Raw genomic sequence first — 21,286 nt, forward strand, 5'->3', positions numbered from 1 at the left:
TCCTCCCCTTTGATGCTTTAACAGCCTCCACTCTTCTGGGAAGGCTTTCCACTAGATGTTGGAACATTGCTGAAGGGACTTGCTTCCATTCAGCCGCAAGAGCATTAGTGAGGTCGGCACTGATGTTTGGTCGATTAGGCCTAGCTCGCAGTTGGCGTTCCAATTCATCCCAAAGGTTTTAGATGGTTGAGGTAAGGGCTCTTTGCAGGCTAGTCAAGTTCTTCCACACCGATCTTGAACAAATTATTTCTGTATGGAACTCGCTTTATGCACAGGGGCATTGTCATGCTGAAACAGGAAAGGGCCTTCACATAACTGTTACCACAAAGTTGGAAGCACAGAAGTGTCTAGAATGCTGTAGCGTTAAGATTCCCCTTCACTGGAACAAAGGGACCTAGCCCAAACCATGAAAAACAGCCCCTGACCATTATTCCTCATCCACCAAACTTTACAGTTGGGGCTATAGATTCGGGCAGGTAGCGTTCTCCTGGCATCCGCCAAACCCAGATTAGTTCGTCGGACTGCCAGATGGTGAAGTGTGATTCATCACTCCAGAACGCGTTTTCACTGGCAGCGAGCTTTTAAGCTACTCCAGCCGACGATGATCTTAGGCTTGTGTACGGCCCATTTCATGAAGCCCCTGACTAACAGTTATTGTGCTGACTTTGCGTCCAGAGGCAGTTTAGAACTCGGTAGAGTGTTGCAACCAGGACAGATTCACTTCAGCACCCGGCAGTCCCGTTCTAATTGTTTTTTGGCCTACCACTTTGCGGCTCAGCCGTTGTTGCTCCTAGAAGTTTCCACTTCACAATAACAGGTATTGTAGATATTTGATAGAGTAGTGGCCCGAAGGAACACTTAATGTATTGTGTAAAGTCTTATGAAATGTCATGTAATATTTAAAATTGCGTATGACCTCTGGAAGAGTATGGGGATCCTTAATAAATACAAACAGCACTTATAGTTGACCGGGGCAGAAATGTGAAAAACTGACTTTTTGGAAAGGTGGCATTCTATCTGCTACGTTGAAAGTCACTGAGCTCTTCAGTAAGGCCGTTCTATTGCCAATGTTTGTCTATGGAGATTGCATGGCTGTGTGCCCGATTTTATACACTTGTCAGCAACGGGTGTGGCTGAAATTGCCGAATTCACTCATTTGGACATACTTTTCTATACACTATATATAGTGATATATATATATATCTCTTTACTGTGTAGTACCATGTGTAGTTTTGCCTTCCATGATTATAATAGTATTATAATTATTATTTGAAATACTAAGTAAGTACCTTTTGTAATTATGCATAATTATTGTATTAAATGTCTTGGTATGTTGCCTTTACTTGAAATGTTTCAACCTATCAATATGATGCAATAGAGTGAGCGTGTCACTTTAACTCCGATTCCTTCAGTGCAATCCAGGGGGCAGGTCTTTTCTTTCATCTGGGACTACGGTATTAGTAGCCAGCTGGAGATGGCCTTGGAGGTTGTGCTTGTGGTGTGCACCGCTGCTCGGGATGAGGAGAGGGAGCAGAATCACAGGCAGAGCGAATGTTTTATTAATTCGACATGCAACATTGTGTAAGTAGCTGAACTCTTCATTTGTTGCAAACGCTGAAAATAATTTCTCGATGGTAACCAGTAGCTCACTGGAGGCAGGGAATGAAAGCTCTCGGCGGTGCTCCTCATAGCTACACGGTTAATAAAGGATTTGGAAAGGAAATGGTCAAGATGGCAGCCCCATTTGGAATGTGAAGGTGTGGATTCTTATCGCTAGCAAGCAATTTATTTGTTTAATGTAACCTGCATATTGGAAATAGTAAACAAACACGGAACGCTGTTGATTGTATACAGTAGCTAGCTAACGTTATTCTAGAGGGTGCGCTACACGCCATTCCCAAGATAGGTGATGGAATTCTGTTGTGTCACTTAAAATGCCGTTTGTATAATAAATCAATTTGTTTACAGACAGACGCTGCAGTAATAAATGCACATGAAACAATGGCCTTTTGAATCGCACGATCAAGTTGCTGCGATCATCAGAGAAAAGGCAGTCGACGGGACGCACGTGGAGTTCTATCAGCAGCTGGAGGTGTGGAATGTGGACCTTGGACACATTTGACTCATTATACATGCTTTAAATTAGTCTGGTGATTGATTGCTAATATTATGCATGATAACCAAACGAATAATAGCCTATTATTAATGGAATGTAACTTTGTTGATCAGTGTATACCGAATACAAGCAAGAAACCAAGGAGGGGAATATGGCTGAAGTATCACACAATGAACCACTCTCTCAGGATATTGACATCGATCCAGACTTTGAGCCCCAGAAACGACCAAGGTCTTGCACCTGGCCTCTGCCTCGACCAGAGTCCAATGCAGGGAAGCCCGAATCAAACGATGACATCATTCCCGAGGAAGAGGATGATGATGTCACAGCACCCAGCAGCTCTAGCTCGTACACTGTCAATAATGTGAATGGTGGCATAGCCATACATCAGAACACAAAGAACTCTTCTAAACACCCGTGCTTCACCACCACCACTAAGGAAGAAGTACTAAACCCCACTTCCAAAGAGGAGGGGAATGACGTCGATGGGTCCTCCTTGTCCACACAGACGCATGCTGTCTCAGCTCTCAATGGCCTGGCCTCCCAACCTAGGAAGTCCTCAGCTAGGAGGAATGCCTGGGGGAACTACTCCTATGCGGACCTCATCACCCAGGCCATAGAGAGCTCCCCGGACCAGAGGCTGACATTATCCCAGATCTATGAGTGGATGGTGAGGTCTGTCCCTTACTTCAAGGACAAAGGAGACAGCAACAGCTCTGCAGGCTGGAAGGTGAGCAGCAGGGTGACATCACTGATATGGGATGATGCTTTCAGTAATAACACTGTAACAAAGGCTGTGTGAGTGAGCCCATGTGTTAGTGTGTACTGTCATCTGCAGGTGGCATCTGAATTGATAAAGATATACAATGCTTTCACTTGGAGTTAATGTGTTTTAGGTAGGCTACATACTGTAGATATTGTAGTGAGGGGACACCCTCGGGGTATTCAAACACACACATACCAAGGTTCACAGTATTTTTTTTTGGTGTGACTTCTTCTTCCATCTAGACCAGGGATAGGGGTGTGGGCCACAAAAGCTCAACGCATTAGGAGCCGCAAGTGGCTCGCGGGTCTACTTACCCACATCCATACCCACACATGTAGTCAGAGCCGGCCCTAGCCTTTTGGGGGCCCCACGTGAAATTTGTTCCCCCTCTTGACAGTGGAGATAAAATAAATAACTATCGTTTTTAGGGTATATTTCCTGCAATTCTACACTGGACATAGAGAAAATGTTTTAGTTTTTAAATCAGATTTGCTGCAATTCTACACATTTTGCCATGGGGCGGAGTGAACAATATGCAGTTTTAAAGCTAATTTCCTGTCATTCCTGGGGTTATATGGCCTGAGGTCATAGTGTTCTTATAGGTGCTACACTTTTTTTTTTAAATCAAAATGATTTTTGCATTTTAATTTCAGAAAATGTCTGTAATATATCTGGCGCTAATAGTGGAATGATAGTGTTTCATAGTGTTACTTACCCACCAGTGTTGTGATTGGCTGTGATTTTTGCCAATTGAGTTCTCCCGCTGGATTGGCATATGTTGTCAAACTGAGAAAAGCTGTTCTGACTTTGTGGCAGCGTTATCTAGTGGAAATCGCTGTCATTTCCTGGTTGCTAAAATTCTACTGTTTGCTCAATTTCAGTTCTTGTTATCATTGTACCATCTAAATCGCTGTGAAATATATATTTTCAGTAACAAATATCGTTTTTACAGTTTGAAACTGGTGGACCAAAACTGAAACCAACAAATTTTGGTCCGCCAGCTTCAAACAACTATAAAAACTATATTTTTTGTTATTGAAAAAATATTTCACAGCGATTTAGATGGTACAATGATACCAAACACTGCATAGTAGAGGGTTTCTCACATAAACTGAAATTGAGCGGACAATTGCGTAAAACAATATCATTCCACTAATCAGCGGCAGATATATTATGGACATTTTCTGGAATTACAATGCATACAAAAAAATGATAACCAGCTGGGATTGGAAAGTGTGTGGCTGCCTGATAGAAACAAGGGACGCCCCATGCAGATATCACTGTTGCATGAGGCTCCTCCTGAGTGCAGCCAACACCACCCCTGTCACCCGGCCTATGACAGTGCTGTAATAGAAGCAGATGGGTACCTACATTGTCATTCAGCCCTCTTGATGAAGACCATTCAGAGAAAGCTGGGCAATCAGATGCTGTCTCGAGTTTAGGACAGAACCATATAGACCTACACTATGGCTCTGGTTTAGGAGACTTAGGCTATATACTGTCAGCCTGGGTTCAAACCGAATTGTTCAGTTTCACTTTACGCTACTCGTACTGTAACACTGAGTGGAGAGTTCCTCTGACTGCCACCGTCTTATCAGAGTACTTGCATGTAGAAGAGGCCCTCTTGCCTGCAGGGGATCTCGGCTCAGTGCAACAAATTACAACAAACACTTTTCTTGTAAAGGAATATTTGTCAGCAGTTGAAAATTAAAAAAATGTTATTAAATTAAAACACATTTAGGGTGACCAATTTTTATGTTATGGTGTCCTTTTGATCTGAGTTTATTTATTAGAGCAGTTTTCAGTAACATGATCAGAACAAAGGCACAGTTAAACACATTTGTTTCCCAAATGCCATCCTATTTCCTTTTATAGTGCATTTGTTTTTACTCTGGTCCCGTAGGGTCTGGTCATATGCAATGCACTACAGTATGTAGGGATTAGGCTGTCATTTGGGATGCACCCAATGATGGGCTATTCATTGTGATGGTAGATGGTGAATGATAGCCATTGATTATTTAAAATGGATGCATACAGCTGAGGATGAAAACAAAAGACCCCACTACCTGGCCTCAACAGCCAATGAAGGTAGTTATTTTCCTTTAATTTCTCCCGAGTTGAGATACTTCTTAATCCACTTTTCCCATTTTATTAGTATTGTTTTTCCTGAGGAGTATTCATTAGTTCAGGTAGTCCCTCTCATCAGAGGCCTCTCTTTTAGTGCCCTTATAACCTGGTCGTTAAAGGGATAGTTCAGGATTTTGGCTGTGAAGGAAGTTGGAGGTAGTTTCGCGAGCCAATGCTAACTAGCGTTAGCGCTCGCTTAGCACAAAGACTGGTGGCATGCTAGCTGTACCCGAAGACTTCCAGTCTCTGCGCTAAGCTAGTTATCTTTGGCTCACAAAATTGCCTCCAACTTCCTTCTGGATGCAGAGGCATAAAAATGGTATCCATTAGTTCATCTGAGTCTTGGGAGGTAGATAAAGGTCTTCATTGCCAAAATCCTGAAATATCCCTTTAAGCCTATAATTTTGGTCCGCAAAGGGCTTTCTCTGGTCTGTTGTCTCTTGCCTCCGTTTGATTCTGGGGATTAGTTTGGCCTGGAAAACCAATCCATCCGTCATGGAATCGAGTCTAATGAAAGCTTCAGCTTTGCTGGATTTAAACGGAAAAAAGAGGTCTGGAAATATAAATAGTCTAGGTTTGTAATCCTGTGCAACTGTTGGATAGAGGTTTGTGGGTCTACAGAAATGGAATAATTTACATTTTTGTGTTTTATTTTTATTGAACATTTATTTAACTAGGCAAGTCAGTCAAATTCTTATTTACAATGACGGCCAAACCCTAACCCGGAAGACGCGGCGCCCTATGGCACTCCCAGTCACGACCGGTTATGATACAGCATGGAATCGAACCAGGGTCTGTAGTGATGCCTCTAGCACTGCGATGCAGTGCCTTGGACCGCAACGCCACTAGGATCATTACTATGATAATGATCATAGTTATAACAATAAATCAATAACGAGGGTGACATGGGCCGTGTCTGAATACATACTTGCGTCCTCAATAGTAGGCTGTTTGAATATGCAAAAAAATAAAGCTTAATAGTATACGACATGTTGAGAATCAAGAATACTGTTAATGCCTGGACGTCATACTCGTTTCGGCTTTGACAACAGCTGATCATTTAGATATGGGGATGCGCTACCAAAATCAACTAATTGCGGGAAACAACGCAATGACGCATTCTCAGTATGCAAATATAGAATGTTTTAATACTATGTGACATTTCGTATGGTTTAAATCCCAGGATTTTATACTCATTCTGGCTCGTCGTCTAGTAGAATTTGATGCAAACTTTTCCACATTGCATTGGAAGAGGTGGGCTGCAAGTTCTCTTCAAGTAGCAAACAACAAAACTAGGCTACTTAATTGGGAAGATGCACAAAGCTTCTTTTGGTGGTTTTCAAATGTAGGCTAAGTAGTTTTTGTTCTCCTTAAAATGATCACAAGTATTGCATCTTTGGAAACGTTCTTAAAAAATTAAATTACAAATCCCAAAGTGGATTACTAGTTTCTCACTGAAGTGTTATTTGTTCCCTTGGCTTTCGTCAGAGCTTTAAAATGAAATACTAAACAATCTTTTGATTTCTGAATCTGTCGGCACCGGGGACTTGGGAAATGGCTGCTTTTGAGTTGAACATGTGGATTGTTTTAGTTTTGTTGTCTAGTCTACCTATTTAGTTTATGGATCATTTTGATCTCCTTCCCAATAATTAGTGTGTTAGTTTATTATGTTGCTGTCCAAGTTTTGGTGTGTGTACTAGGCTATTTGATTTCATTTATATGTTACAGCACTTTGGTTTCACTAAATATGTCGAAATGGAACTGATCTGTTTGACTTCAGCCCTTTTTAAACGGGATACATGGGCTATATGGTCTACTGCGGTGTAGGTCAAATGTTATAGGCAGCCTGAGGCCTATAACTAACCTATTCTATTCAGAGTTTAGGCTGGTTAATGGAAAAATTCAACCGCACTCGGCCCCTCCCCACCTAAGCCAATCAGGAGCCGCTGCTGTGTTGTGGCATACTGCATACTTTTTACTAAACGGTACGCGCTAAATAGTATGCGCCGATGAGTAAATAGTATGCAGTTTTAAGTATGGTATTCGGACATGGACCTGATGATCATTGTTTGACAAAAATATTGTTATCCCTAATATCTCCATGTAGATATTTGGTATTTTATTAGGATCCCCATTAGTTGTTGCAACAGCTACTCTTCCTGGGGTCCCCATGAAACATAATACAGAACATCAATAGTAGAGGTCGACCGATTATGATTTTTCAACGCCGATACCGATTATTGGAGGACCCAAAAATTTGTAATAATTTGTAAATTTGTAATAATGAGAATTACAACAATACTGAATGAACACTTATTTTAACTTAATATATTACATCAATAATATCAATTTAGCCTCAAATAAATAATGAAACCTATTCAATTTGGTTTAAATATTGCAAAGAAAAGTGTTGGAGAAGAAAGTGCAATATATGCCATTGAAAAAAGCTAACGTTTAAGTTCCTTTCTCAGAACATGAGAACATATGAAAGCTGGTTGTTCCTTTTAACATGAATCTTCAATATTCCCAGGTAAGAAGTTTTAGGTTGTAGTTATTATAGGAATTATAGGACTATTTCTCTCTATACGATTTGTATTTCATATACCTTTTAACTATTGGATGTTCTTATAGGCACTTTAGTATTGCCAGTGTAACAGTATAGCTTCCGTCCCTCTCCTCGCTCCTACCTGGGCTCGAACCAGGAACACATCGACAACCGCCACCCTCGAAGCAGCGTTACCCATGCAGAGCAAGGGGAACAACCACTCCAAGTCTCAGAGCGAGTGACGTTTGAAACGGTATTAGCGCGCACCTCGCTAGCTAGCTAGCCATTTCACATCGTTTGCACCAGCCTAATCTCGGGAGTTGATAGGCTTGAAGAATTGCGAAGAGCTGCTGGCAAACGCACGAAAGTGCTGTTTGAATGAATGCTTACGAGAATGCTGCTGCCTACTATGGCTCAGTCAGACTGCTCTATCAAATATCAAATCATAGACTTAATTATAACATAATAACACACAGAAATACGAGCCGTAGGTCATTAATATGGTCGAATCCGGAAACTATCATTTCGAAAACAAAAAGTTTATTCTTTCAGTGAAATACGGAAAACTTCCGTATTTCATCTAACGGGTGGCATCCCTAAGTCTAAATATTGCTGTTACATTGCACAACCTTCAATGTTATGTCATAATTATGTACAATTCTGGAAAATTAATTACGGCCTTTGTTAGGAATAAATGGACTTCACACAGTTCGCAACGAGCCATGCGGCTCAAACTGCTGCATATACCCTGACTGCTTGCACAGAACACGAGAAGTGACACAATTTCCCTAGTTATAAGAAATTCATGTTAGCAGGCAATATTAACTAAATATGCAGGTTTAAAAATATATACTTGTGTATTGATTTTAAAGAAAGGCATTGATGTTTATGGTTAGGTACATTGGTGCAACGACTGTTTTTTTTCCGTAAATGCCCTTGTTAAATCATCACCTATTTGTCAGTCGGCTGTGATTCGATGAGAAATTATCAGGTACCACATCGATTATATGCAACGCAGGACACGCTAGATAAACGAGTAATATCATCAGCCATGTGTAGTTAACTAGTGATTATTTCAAGATAGATTTTTTTTAATAAGATATGTTTAATGCTAGCTAGCAACTTACCTTGGCTTCTTGCTGCCCTCGTGTAACAGGTAGTCAGCCTGCCACACAGGCTCCTCGTGGAGTGCAATGTAAGGCAGGTGGTTAGAGCGTTTTCAAAACATGTAGCCTACACACACTATCTAGGTCAAATAGGGGAAAGGCGTTGTGCCGCGAGGTGTTGCTTTATCTGTTTTTTTAAATCAAGTTTGCTGTTTGTTTGAGATGGAAGGAAGTTCCATGCAATAAGGGCTCTATATAATACTACGCTTTCTTGAATTTGTCTGGATTTGTGGATTGTGGTATCCAATTGTTAGTAGTTACTATCTTGTCTCATCGCTACAACTCCCATATGGGCTTGGGCGAGACGAAGGTCGAGAGCCATGCGTCCTCCGAAACACAACCCAACCAAGCCGCACTGCTTCTTAACACAGTGCGCATCCAACCCGGAAGCCAGCCACACCAATGTGTCAGAGGAAACACCGTGCACCTAGCGACCTGGTCAGCGTGCACTGCGTGGATTGTGAAAAGACCCCTGGTGGGATGTCTAGTGGGATAAGTGTGTGTGTGTCAGAGCTGTGTGTAAGTTGACTATGCAAACAATTTGGGATTTTCATCACATTAATGTTTCTTATAAAAATAAGTGATGCAGTCAGTCTCTCCTCAACTCTTAGCCAATAGACTGGCATGCATAGTATTTATATCAGCCCTCTGATTACAATGATGAAGAACAAGACGTGCCACTCTGTTACTGGGCCAGCTGCTGCTTAACTAGGTATTTCCTTGCAGCACTCGACCACTCGATAATCAAGATAAGACAAAACTAGAGCCTGCAAGACTTGCTTTTTGGAGTGTGCTGTCAAAAAAGCAGAGCATCTCTTTTTTTACGGCCAGACCTCTCCCCATCCTTACAACCATTGAATCTATATGTTTTGACCATAACAGTTTATAATCTAAGGTAACGCCAAGTAATTTAGTCTCCTCGACTTGTTCGACAGCCACACGATTCATTACCTGATTCAGCTGAGGTCTAGAACTTAAAGAATGATTTGTACCAAATACATGGCTCTTAGTTTTGGAGATGTTCAGGACCAGTTTATTACTGGCCACCCATTCCAAAACAGACTGCAACTCTTTTTTAAGGGTTTCAGTGACTTCATTAGCTGTCGTTGCTGATGCGTATATGGTTGAATCATTAGCCTACCCGCACAGCCTACCTGCGCTGTATCTGTGAGCTGTTAGGGCGCAGGTGTACCAATACCAGAGTAGGCACATTTTCTATTTAACGCAACAGTTTTTGACAACTATCGGTTGAGTTTAAAATGCGATGGAAGCACATCAAACTTTACATTTTTATTCTGTACCTGAAAACGTAAGTGAGAAAGTGCGCACAATGTACTATGTTGTCACGCACGGATTTTTATCCACAACAAGTCAGTTTGGTGGAAACCCACCACTGGTGGGAAAATGCGCATATTTTCATCATGCAGATTTTTGAATATTCACATGAAAGTCTGTCGCCAATTGGATGGGAACCTAACTAGTCATGGAAATAGTCACGCAACAAGCCACTCATGATTACTTGTGGGTGGCTCACACTGTTAAGGCGTCCGCATGCTTCCCAGCCGAAACAGTTCGGAAGAGTTTTGTGTATACAGTGGGGAGAACAAGTATTTGATACACTGCCGATTTTGCAGGTTTTCCTACTTACAAAGCATGTAGAGGTCTGTAATGTTTATCATAGGTACACTTCAACTGTGAGAGACGGAATCTAAAACAAAAATCCAGAAAATCACATTGTATATTTTTTAAGTAATTAATTTGCATTTTATTGCATGACATAAGTATTTGATACATCAGAAAAGCAGAACTTAATATTTGGTACAGGAACCTTTGTTTGCAATTACAGAGATCATACGTTTCCTGTAGATCTTGACCAGGTTTGCACACACTGCAGCAGGGATTTTGGCCCACTCCTCAATACAGACCATCTCCAGATCCTTCAGGTTTCGGGGCTTTCACTGGGCAATACGGACTTTCAGCTCCCTCCAAAGATTTTCTATTGGGTTCAGGTCTGGAGACTGGCTAGGCCACTCCAGGACCTTGAGATGCTTCTTACGGAGCCACTCCTTAGTTGCCCTGGCTGTGTGTTTTGGGTCATTGTCATGCTGGAATACCCAGCTACGACCCATCTTCAATGCTCTTACTGAGGGAAGGAGGTTGTTGGCCAAGATCTCGCGATACATGGCCCCATCCATCCTCCCCTCAATACGGTGCAGTAGTCCTGTCCCCTTTGCAGAAAAGCATCCCCAAAGAATGATGTTTCCACCTCCATGCTTCACGGTTGGGATGGTGATCTTGGGGTTGTACTCATCCTTCTTCTTCCTCCAAACACAGCGAGTGGAGTTTAGACCAAAAAGCTCTATTTTTGTCTCATCAGACCACGTGATCTTCTCCCATTCCTCCTCTGGATCATCCAGATGGTCATTGGCAAACTTCAGATGGGCCTGGACATGCGCTTGCTTGAGCAGGGGGACCTTGCATGCGCTGCAGGATTTTAATCCATGATGGCGTATTGTGTTACTAATGGTTTTCTTTGAGACTGTGGCCCCAGCTCTCTTCAGGTCATTGACCAGGTCCTGCCGTGTAGTTCTGGGCTGATCCCTCACCTTCCTCATGATCATTGATGCCCCACGAGGTGAGATCTTGCATGGAGCCCCAGACCGAGGATGATTGACTGTCATCGTGAACTTCTTCCATTTTCGAATAATTGCGCCAACAGTTGTTGCCTTCTCACCAAGCTGGTTGCCTATTGTCCTGTAGCCCATCCCAGCCTTGTGCAGGTCTACAATTTTAGCCCTGATGTCCTTACACAGCTCCTTACACAGCTCTCGGCCATTGTGGAGAGGTTGGAGTCTGTTTGATTGAGTGTGTGGACAGGTGTCTTTTATACAGGTAACTAGTTCAAGCAGGTGCAGTTAATACAGGTAATGAGTGGAGAACATGAGGGCTTCTTAAAGAAACAAGTCTGTGAGAGCCGGAATTCTTACTGGTTGGTAGGTGATCAAATACTTATGTCATGCAATAAAATGCAAATGAATAACTTAAAGATCATACAATGTGATTTTCTGGATTTTTGTTTTAGATTCCGTCTCTCACAGTTGATGTGTACCTATGATAAAAAATTACAACATGCTTTGTAAGTAGGAAACTGCCGATTTTGCAGGTTATCAAATACTTCTCCCCACTGTATGTTATGTCATTTTGTGACATTTTAGTTAGTTTTGGACATCGGTAAGTGTTTTTTCAACTGTTCGGGCACACAGCATTTTTTTCTTGAGGCAAGCCAAAGTCGGTTGCCGAATTCTATGACCCTTCGTCTGTGATTGGTCAACAGTAGGGATTCTTCAATAAAGTCTTTGTGATTCAACGAGAGAGATTTTTTAATTGAGAAATACTGCACCAAACATCTTTGTGTGGCTAAGATCATTTCAAAATAACAGATGTGTTGAGTTGGATTCATTCTAATTATTTTGAGGACATGTATACTGGCTACGGCGTCTCAAAATGGACAAACAGTACTATTGCCGCTTTTTTTCCCTAGTTTTTCAAACAACGATTCGGCTTGCCTCCAGCCGAACTGAAGCATGCTGATGGCTTTAGAGATCACCATTTAGGTCTTAGTTTCTATAGGTTAGGTACAGTAGTCTACTGATACTCTGTACACATAGGAAGAGGTTTAGTCTGCATATTAGGAAGGGATTTAGCCTAAAGTTCTATGGTCAGTAGTTTATCTCAGCTATTAGACAGTGTGGCATTAAGGAATATAAGATTTAGGTTGTCTATCTGTATCGGCTGAGCTGGGGCAAGGTCGGTGCATTATGTCCTTTATGAAGAGTGGTTTGGGGCTAATCGTTGACGTTGTCAATCTATACAGTAGGTAATTCAGCTACCACTTTGATAATAACGCTATGTTTTATGTCATACATTAGTGCTTCTGTTCAACCTAGAATATACTTGTAATTTAGCCCTGCAGTCAACCCAACTTGTTCCATACATAACTTACCTATTCAGTGCACATTTGTCCTGAAACATTTTGTTTAAGTCTTATTTTTTACGGAATTGATGCATTATGTCTGGTTGCTAGACAATGCACCCTTTGCTGTAGCTATTGTCCTGGTACAGTGTTATGGGTCTACCTACTATGGTTTGTTTTTAATCAATTGGAGTCTTGCCATTGGCTGCTGTGCTCCATACCTCCATTTTTCTTTATTGGCTGGTGGCCTGAGCACAAGAATCAGAATCAGCTGACTGGAAACTATGTAGGTCAATGTGTAGCAGTAAGAGGGAGTGAGAGATGGGACCGAGAGAGATTGATAGGAGGGAGAAATAGAGGGTGTCTGAGGGAGAGACAGGGATGATGTGAGCGAGGCGAGAAATAGAGGGGGAAGAGGCGTGCTGCCGGTTTACTCTAGATCTGGCGTTGCTTTGTGTAGACTGGCAAAATTCTGGTGTCTGTCGGTTTGTATGTCTGTCGGTTTGTCGGTCTGTTCACAAGGAGGCTTTGATCAAAGGCTGCTACCGGCTGCTGCTGTTGAATGACAGTGTGGGGGAGGGGAGCGCTACAGTGGGTGCTTTTAGTTCTGTCTTTTTACAGAAAGCACTGCATATTGGGCTCCCACTGCATCTCACTGCTAGAGGCGTCACTACAGACCCTGGGTCGATTCCAGGCTCACAACTGGCCGTGATTGGGAGTCCCATAGGGCGGCGCGCAATTAGCCCAATCCGGGTTTGTGCCAGGGTAGGCTGTCGTTGTAAATAAGAATTTGTTCTTAACTGACTTGCCTAGTTAAATAAAGGTCAAAAATATATTTTTTTAAATCAAAATATAGAGATCACATTCTACTTGCAATTATACATGTGAAAATAACAATAATACAACAATGTATAGATTTAAATCTGAATACGGTAGGTTTGTGTAACCTAATCAGCTAAATCGATACAGCAGAGCATTGCGATATCTATCAAAAATAATTGATGATGATAATAATAAGTAGTTAAATCTAGCTAGCGCTTAGTCAGCTGTACCTGTGCCAAAACTCCGGAATTTGTCGTTCTCGATCTTCTTTTTAAAATGGCGAGCCAGCATGTTTCCAGCATTTTTTTATTTCTATGTCTGATCACAACTCGTTTTCTTATGGCTCTCTCTTGTCCCTCTGCAGCAGACATGGTGAGCAATATCTTTGGCAGTATTGTACAGTTGAAGTCGGACGTTTACATACACCTTAGCCAAATACATTTAAACTCAGTTTATTCCTAGGAAAAATCCCCTGTCTTAGGTCAGTTAGGATCACCACTTTTTTTTTAAGAATGTGAAATGTCAGAAAAATAGTAGTGATTTTATTTCAGCTTTTATTTCTTTCATCACATTCCCAATGGGTCAGAAGTTTACATACACTCAATTAGTATTTAGTAGCATTGTTTAACTTGGGTCAAACGTTTCGTGTAGCCTTCCTCTAGCTAACCACAATAAGTTGGGTGAGTTTTGGCCCATTCCTCCTGACAGAGATGGTGTAACTGAGTCAGGTTTGTAGGCCTCCTTGCTCGCACATGCTTTTTCAGTTCTGCCCACAAATCTTCTATGGGATTAAGATCAGGGCTTTGTGATGGCCACTCCAATGCCTTGACTTTGTTGTCCTTAAGCCATTTTGCCACAACTTTGGAAGTATGCTTGGGGTCATTGTCCATTTGGAAGACCCAATTGCGACCAAGCTTTAACTTCATGACTGATGCTGCTTCAATATATCCACATCATTTTCCGTCCTCATGATGCCATCTATTTTGTGAAGTTCACCAGTCCCTCCTGCAGTGAAGCACCCCCACAACATGATGCTGCCACCGCCGTGCTTCACGGTTGGGATGGTGTTCTTCGGCTTGCAAGCCTCCCCCTTTTTCCTCCAAACATAACTATGGTCATTATGGCCAAACAGTTCTATTTTTGTTTCATCAGACCAGAGAACATTTCTCCAAAAAGTTAGATCTTTGTCCCCATGTACAGTTGCAAACCGTAGTCTGGCTTTTTTTATGGCGGTTTTGGAGCAGTGGCTTCTTCCTTGCTGAGCGGCCTTTCAGGTTATGTCGATATAGGATTCGTTTTACTGTGGATATAGATACTTTTGTACCTGCTTCCTCCAGCATCTTCACAAGGTCTGGGATTGATTTGCCCTTTTCGCACCAATGTCTCTGAGACAGAACTTGTCTCCTTCCTGAGCGGTATGACGGCTGCGTGGTCCCATGGTGTTTATACTTGCGTACTGTTGTTTGTACAGATGAATGTGGTACCTTCAGGCGTTTGAAAATTGCTCCCAAGGATGAACCACACTTGTGGACGTCTACAATTTTTTCCTGCGGTCTTGGCTGATTTCTTTTGATTTTCCCATGATGTCAAGCAAAGAGGCACTGAGTTTGAAGGTAGGCCTTGAAATACATCCACAGGTACACCTCCAATTGACTCAAATGATATCAATTAGCCTATCAGAATCTTCTAACGCCATGACTTCATTTTCTGGTATTTTCCAAAAATGACTTGTGTCATGCACAAAGATATAGTTTTGGTTAACAATACGTTTATGGAGTGGTTGAAAAATTAGTTTTAATGACTCCAGCCTAAGTGTATGTAAACGCTTCAGCTGTATATTAAATGGCAGTATTGAATCGCAGTGCATTGAGAATCGCAGTGCATATCATGTCAGCACCTACACTACCGGTCAAAAGTTTTAGAACACCTACTCAGTCAAGGGTTTTTCTTTATTTTTTACTATTTTCTACATTGTAGAATAACAGTGAAGACATCAAAACTATGAAATAACACATATGGAATCATCTACTAACCAAAAAAGTAAAGTAATGATGGACTGTCGTTTCTCTTTGCTTATTTGAGCTTTTCTTGCCACAATATGGACTTGGTCTTTTATCAAATAGGGCTATCTTCTGTATACCCCCTTAACTTGTCACAACACAACTGATTGGCTCAAACGCATTAAGGAGGAAAGAAATTCCACAAATGAACTTTTAACAAAGCACACCTGCTAAATGCATTTAAATGCATTCCAAGGGACTACCTCATGAAGCTGGTTGAGAGAATGCCAAGAGTGTGCAAAGCTGTCATCAAGGCAAAGGGTGGCTATTTTGAAGAATCTTAAATATAAAATATATTTTGATTTGTTTATAACACCTTTTTTTGGTTACTACATGATTCCATACGTGTTATTTCATAGTTTTGATTTCTTCACTATACAATGTAGAAAATAGTACAAATTAAGAAAAACCCTTGAATGAGTAGGTGTTCTAAAACTTTTGACCGGTAGTGTAGATATCGTGATATTGTATCATGAGGTCCCTGCCAATTTCCAGCTTTACAGCTAACCATAGTCATACCCACAGTTGTTGGCATGTTGCAAAGTCGTATCAACCCTGCCAGGCTAGTCAATAAGTAAAAGAACGACTGATGAGTCATACATTAACAGTGCAGGAAAAGAGAAGCATGTTTCACTCCTGACTGGATGATAAAAGTGTTTCTCTGCTTAGTTTAATCATGTAATTGGCTTGGAGCGAGTCACTGACCGAGGGGTTTTCGGGAAGTTTGATGTCAACAGACCAAACCATTGACCCATATTCAAATACAGACAAAACAGCCCACTGACCCATAGGAAAGAATAGGCCGGTTTGGTCAGTGATCTATCTCACATCACAGAAATGTCCAGCTTTGCATAGTAGGCAGACGTGTGCATATCAGATTTTGCGAGGCAAAATGGTAGAGGCACTTAGGACTACCCTTGACTTAGGACTCACACTTATCCGTACATCTCTCATTAACCCACCCCTCTCTAAGCCCTGGTGCCGCATACCCAGAGATGACTTACCGCGGTTCCTCCTCTCCCCTGCTCTCCTTTTGCTTCGCTCTGTGGCAGGACTCCCTGTTAGTGTAACCTGAATGGACAGACAGACTCCAGCCCTTTTCATTTAGAAGCTACATGGTGGAGAATATCTCCAGGGAAATCTGTTAGGCCTTTTACAGCAGCAGACAGAAAATAGGTCACAGTTGCAGTGGAATACTGTCTCTCTGAGTAGAAGACCCACACATTGTATAACTGCAGTGTAATAACCAGTGTGTGTATATTATTGTTTTCTCCCTTTTACTTTGCTTCTCAGCTTTATGTCCAGTGTGTATGTATGATTGAGCACAGGCCTTTTTTTTTAAATGTAATGTAAAAAAATATATATACAGAGGTTAAAACATTTTTTCACAAGTCTCCATATAAAAACTGCTTTTTTTGGAGCAATTTTACCACCAAGAATCTTTAACATCAAAGACAATCCACACATTTACATCAGGAATGAAATCAATACTGCAAAAATTCACATGCATTGGGCTCTTTCTCCATCAAAAACGTGTTTTTATATATTGTTTCTCTTAGATCTGTATAGTAACACTGTAATTAAACAGGTAACAATATTGTATTAACCTCCTGTTAAAGTGTCACACAAAACTAACCCTTTCCTCTCTCTCCAGAACTCCATCCGACACAACCTGTCTCTCCACAGTCGTTTCATGCGGGTGCAGAATGAAGGAACGGGGAAAAGTTCCTGGTGGATGGTCAACCCTGAGGGCGGGAAAGGCGGCAAAGCTCCACGACGACGGGCCGTATCCATGGACAACAGCAACAAGTTGATCAAAGGTGCTCGAGGCCGCGCCGCCAAGAAGAAGGCATCTCTAGGCCTACAGGCCGTCCAAGATGGCAGCTCCGAGAGTTTATCCTTATCCTCTAGCTTGTCCAAGTGGACAGGAAGTCCCACGTCTCGCAGCAGCGACGAACTGGATGCCTGGACGGACTTCAGGTCTCGCACCAACTCCAACGCCAGCACAATCAGCGGGCGCCTTTCCCCCATCCTGGCCAACCCAGAGCTGGACGAGGCGCTGGATGACGACTCCATCTCTCCCCTCTCCCCCATGCTCTACTCCAGTCCCAGCAGTTTGTCCCCCTCCACCGGCCCCCTAGGTCTGGCCGACCTAGCCCTCACTATGAACCTTAATGATGGGCTCCCTGACGATCTGATGGGCGACCTTCTGGACAACATCAGCTTGACGGCGTCCCAGCAGCCCCTGGGGCAGGAGGTGGAGAGCGGAGGACCCAATCAGATGGGGAGCTCAGTGTTAACCTTCAGCTGTTCAGGAGGTGGTAGTAGTAGTCTGGGCATTCCATCTTCCGGCAGCTACGGGTCTGCCATCTCCATCTTCCAGCTCAGCCCCCCGTCCTCCTCAGTGACCTCCCTACGCCAGTCCCCCATGCAGACCATCCAAGAGAACCACCAAGCTTCCTTCTCCTGCCTGTCCTCTCGTTTCAACCACCACCACGCCCTACAGGACCTGCTGAGCCTGGAGACACATGGCAGCCATGTCAGCGACATCATGCTCACGCACTCTGACCCACTGATGTCACAAGCCAGCGCCTCTGTCACTTTGTCCCAGAATTCCCGGCGGAATGCCATGCTGCTTCGCAAGGACCCTATGATGTCATCAAACTGGGACGGTGCTGCGGGTCTGAATTCCCAGACTTCCTTAATGCCTGGTTGGCGGGCTCAGGCTGGCTTGTCTACACCGAGCAATGAAGTGTTGTGCTCAAGCAATGACTTGGACCAGCAGGCCAAGCAGCTTCTCCAGCACCTACCGTCTCCCAGTAGAAACTCTTCTATGCAGCTTGGTGGCTCTGGTACCAACAACAGCACCTCTGAAAACCCATTTCAGTTGATCGCTCCAGACCGCTTTCCCATCCCTGACGATCTGGATTTGGACGTGTTCAACAGCAGCCTGGACTGTGACATGGACACTATCATCCGTAATGAGCTGATGGACGCTGACTGCATTGATGATTTGTGAATACAGGCCCAGGACTGTGGAGCTCTGTTTAGTCTCTGTGTTGGGAGTTGAGACAGGAACCATCCGTATTATCAGTGGGATTTTAGTAAATGTGAAGTTAAAATGTGAAATAGACACTTATTTTAAGTCTCAGGGATTTATCCTTATGTGGTGATTTGTAAACACTGATATTAAAATGAAATGTTTTTTATTTTATTTTATTTTTACCCAGCTTCCCATGTCATATTTCTTAACTATACATTAACCAACACAATATTTTTTGCCAAACCAGCCGTCACTCCAGTGTGGTTGACTGCCTGTTTACATCTAACAAGCTCCAGAGAATGTTACCATTATTTTGTATATACTTGATTCAGCTTTGTATGCTTTTACCGGTATGTTCTCAGCAGAAAAGAGGACTAAAGAAATAAGTTGGAAAAAGCAATTGTGTATCTTTGAAACGCCTTGCATCAAAGAACCATTCCATGCACCTGTATCGTAAAACATTTAGCTTATAAATGTTTAACGTCATCAAAAGCAAGGTTAACCACATGGCGTTAATTGTACTGTATGTATGTGATGTTTGGTTAATTTTCTTCTGTGATTTTGGTATTCAATACTCCTGAGAGAAGTCTCTGCTTTGTAAAGTTGCAATGTCAGACTCTGCACTATAACATGGCCTGTATTCAATAAAGCATTTCTGAGTATGAGTGCTGATACAGGATCAGTTTAGCCTTTTAGATCAGCACTCCTACTCTAGGAAGCTTTATAGCAATTCATGATTGCTCTGGAAATGCGATCCAGATGCTCCGTATAGAGGTTTTGACGCAATTGCAGAGCCTCTTGGAGGCTTGCAGAGGCCAAATCGAGCTCCGCACCGCATTGCCGTGCGCCTCCCAAATTTTGTAATAATACTTAGGGCTCCGCATAGCTCTGCATTGACATGATTGGTCGACGGTACGTGGGGGGCGGAAGGTGCTTTATAAACACATATTAACTTCCTTGACGACTTCCAACAGCTCATGCGAAGCGCAAGAAGTTTGACTTCTTCTGACTTCTGCAGAGGCCGCATAGCTCTGAATGCTGCACGGCCATTGCAGATGTTGGATTGACCATGCAGGACCTTTAAGGAAAAGCGTTGTATAAAAAAGACTGGCAGTTGCATGGTAGCATACCATTTTAGATGGCTTTTAAATAGGGAACAATAACAGTACAATATCTTCTTGAATATTGACAAATCTTTTCCACGTTCAAGAAATCCAATAAACGAAAACATTGAGAATGTACTTTGTTCAGCACACGCTTTAGTAGAAATAAGGGATAAAGTGAAATTCTACAGGCAAAACGACTTTCACAATAATTTAACAATGGATTTAACTCGTGGTTTTTCCAATATACTTTGTAAGAACAAAAAAGGGTCAACCTAAGGGTTAAGTTTACAATCTCATCCAATGAGAATGGATCTACTTTGTATTTTTACTTATTTTGAACACCGAAAGGAATTACATCTTACAAAAATCCTATTTTTGTACATTGGATAAACATTTACTCATGCTAAATATTGACATTTAGGCAAAGCCTGAAATATCAGATTATTGAATGGCCCATTCCATACAGAATCAGAAGCAATAAACTCTTAACATTCTGTTTAAATTATTGCCCCAAAAATAATATAATGAGCCGATTTCTGACATGGAATAGGATTAAGTGAAGAGATTATTACCAAAATGTCGAGTCAACATACATTGTACAAGCTTTACGGGTGTCCTATGCTATTGTATTGAAAATGTTAGGAGTTTTAATGACTCCTTATTTTCTTGACATCGATGTAATTCTTAACGCTACCGACATAGGAGTTCTATGAAATAAATGTAGATGGATTTAGACCTGATACAACATATTTTGAATACAGTACTTGGATTTGGTTTCACGATGATTAGATATTAACCATTTGGCTGGCTGGTTTTATGCTGAAATAATTTTTGTTTAGTATCATCATTAAAGTAATATTGCAGTATTATTTCTCGTACTGTAGATCACTCACTGCCTACCTATGATCTTATTAACTTTGCTGGTCCTAAATGACGTCACTCTACTTGATGTTTTGTTGGCATTTCCTTATGTATTTCCACTTTGGATGATGTAACGTCGGTCTAAGAAATGGTGCATGTAAATAAAAGCTTTGTGAAACACTATAAATCGTCTTGAAAATGTGTCTTGTTCTTTTATTGTATTGAATATTTATATCCGTCTCTACATGTATTCTTTTTTTAAATACTCCACCGCTACTGCAAGTGTAAACTAGCAAAAATGGATTGAAGACAAAAAGGGGGCATTCTAAGAACATTATTCGATTTCCTATATGTCCTTTGTCCTCAGACATCATGCTATAGAAAATGGTTGCTAGGGAAACATGCCATCTTAAAATGGGGGATTGATAGCAACCAGATGGTTAAATAAAAACGGAGTACTGCCTTTTTGTGATAGGAATAGCACGGTGTGTGGACGCACACTTAATTCATAAATTCAACAACAAAGGCATGTTTTTTTTTATTTAACCAGGCAAGTCAGTTAAGAACAAGTTCTTATTTACAATGACAGCCTACTGGGAAACAGTGAGTTTTTACACATTTTTACTTTGTCAGCTCAGGGATTTGATCCAGCAACCTTTATGGTTATTGGCCCAACGCTCTAACCACTAGGCTACCTGCCT

General features: G+C 41.8%; 1 protein-coding gene across 5 annotated transcripts; it reads left to right on the plus strand.

The window, feature by feature from the left end:
* Positions 1-430: 430 nt before the first annotated feature.
* On the plus strand, positions 431-20,772 carry LOC112261501 (forkhead box protein O3). 5 transcript variants are annotated; one of them, XM_024436883.2, is made up of 4 exons: positions 431-1,757; positions 1,969-2,092; positions 2,230-2,846; positions 17,230-20,772. In XM_024436883.2, the coding sequence occupies exons 3-4, from the start codon at positions 2,268-2,270 to the stop codon at positions 18,592-18,594; spliced, it is 1,944 nt and encodes a 647-aa protein (XP_024292651.1). In that variant the 5' UTR covers positions 431-1,757; positions 1,969-2,092; positions 2,230-2,267; the 3' UTR covers positions 18,595-20,772. The 5 variants fall into 5 exon arrangements, with proteins under 5 accessions (XP_024292651.1, XP_024292652.1, XP_024292650.1 ...); XM_024436884.2 differs by having other exon boundaries at positions 1,973-2,092; XM_024436882.2 differs by having other exon boundaries at positions 431-1,581.
* Positions 20,773-21,286: the final 514 nt, after the last annotated feature.

Source organism: Oncorhynchus tshawytscha, linkage group LG11 (genome assembly GCF_018296145.1).
Source record: "Oncorhynchus tshawytscha isolate Ot180627B linkage group LG11, Otsh_v2.0, whole genome shotgun sequence".
NCBI classification, from domain to species: domain Eukaryota; kingdom Metazoa; phylum Chordata; class Actinopteri; order Salmoniformes; family Salmonidae; genus Oncorhynchus; species Oncorhynchus tshawytscha.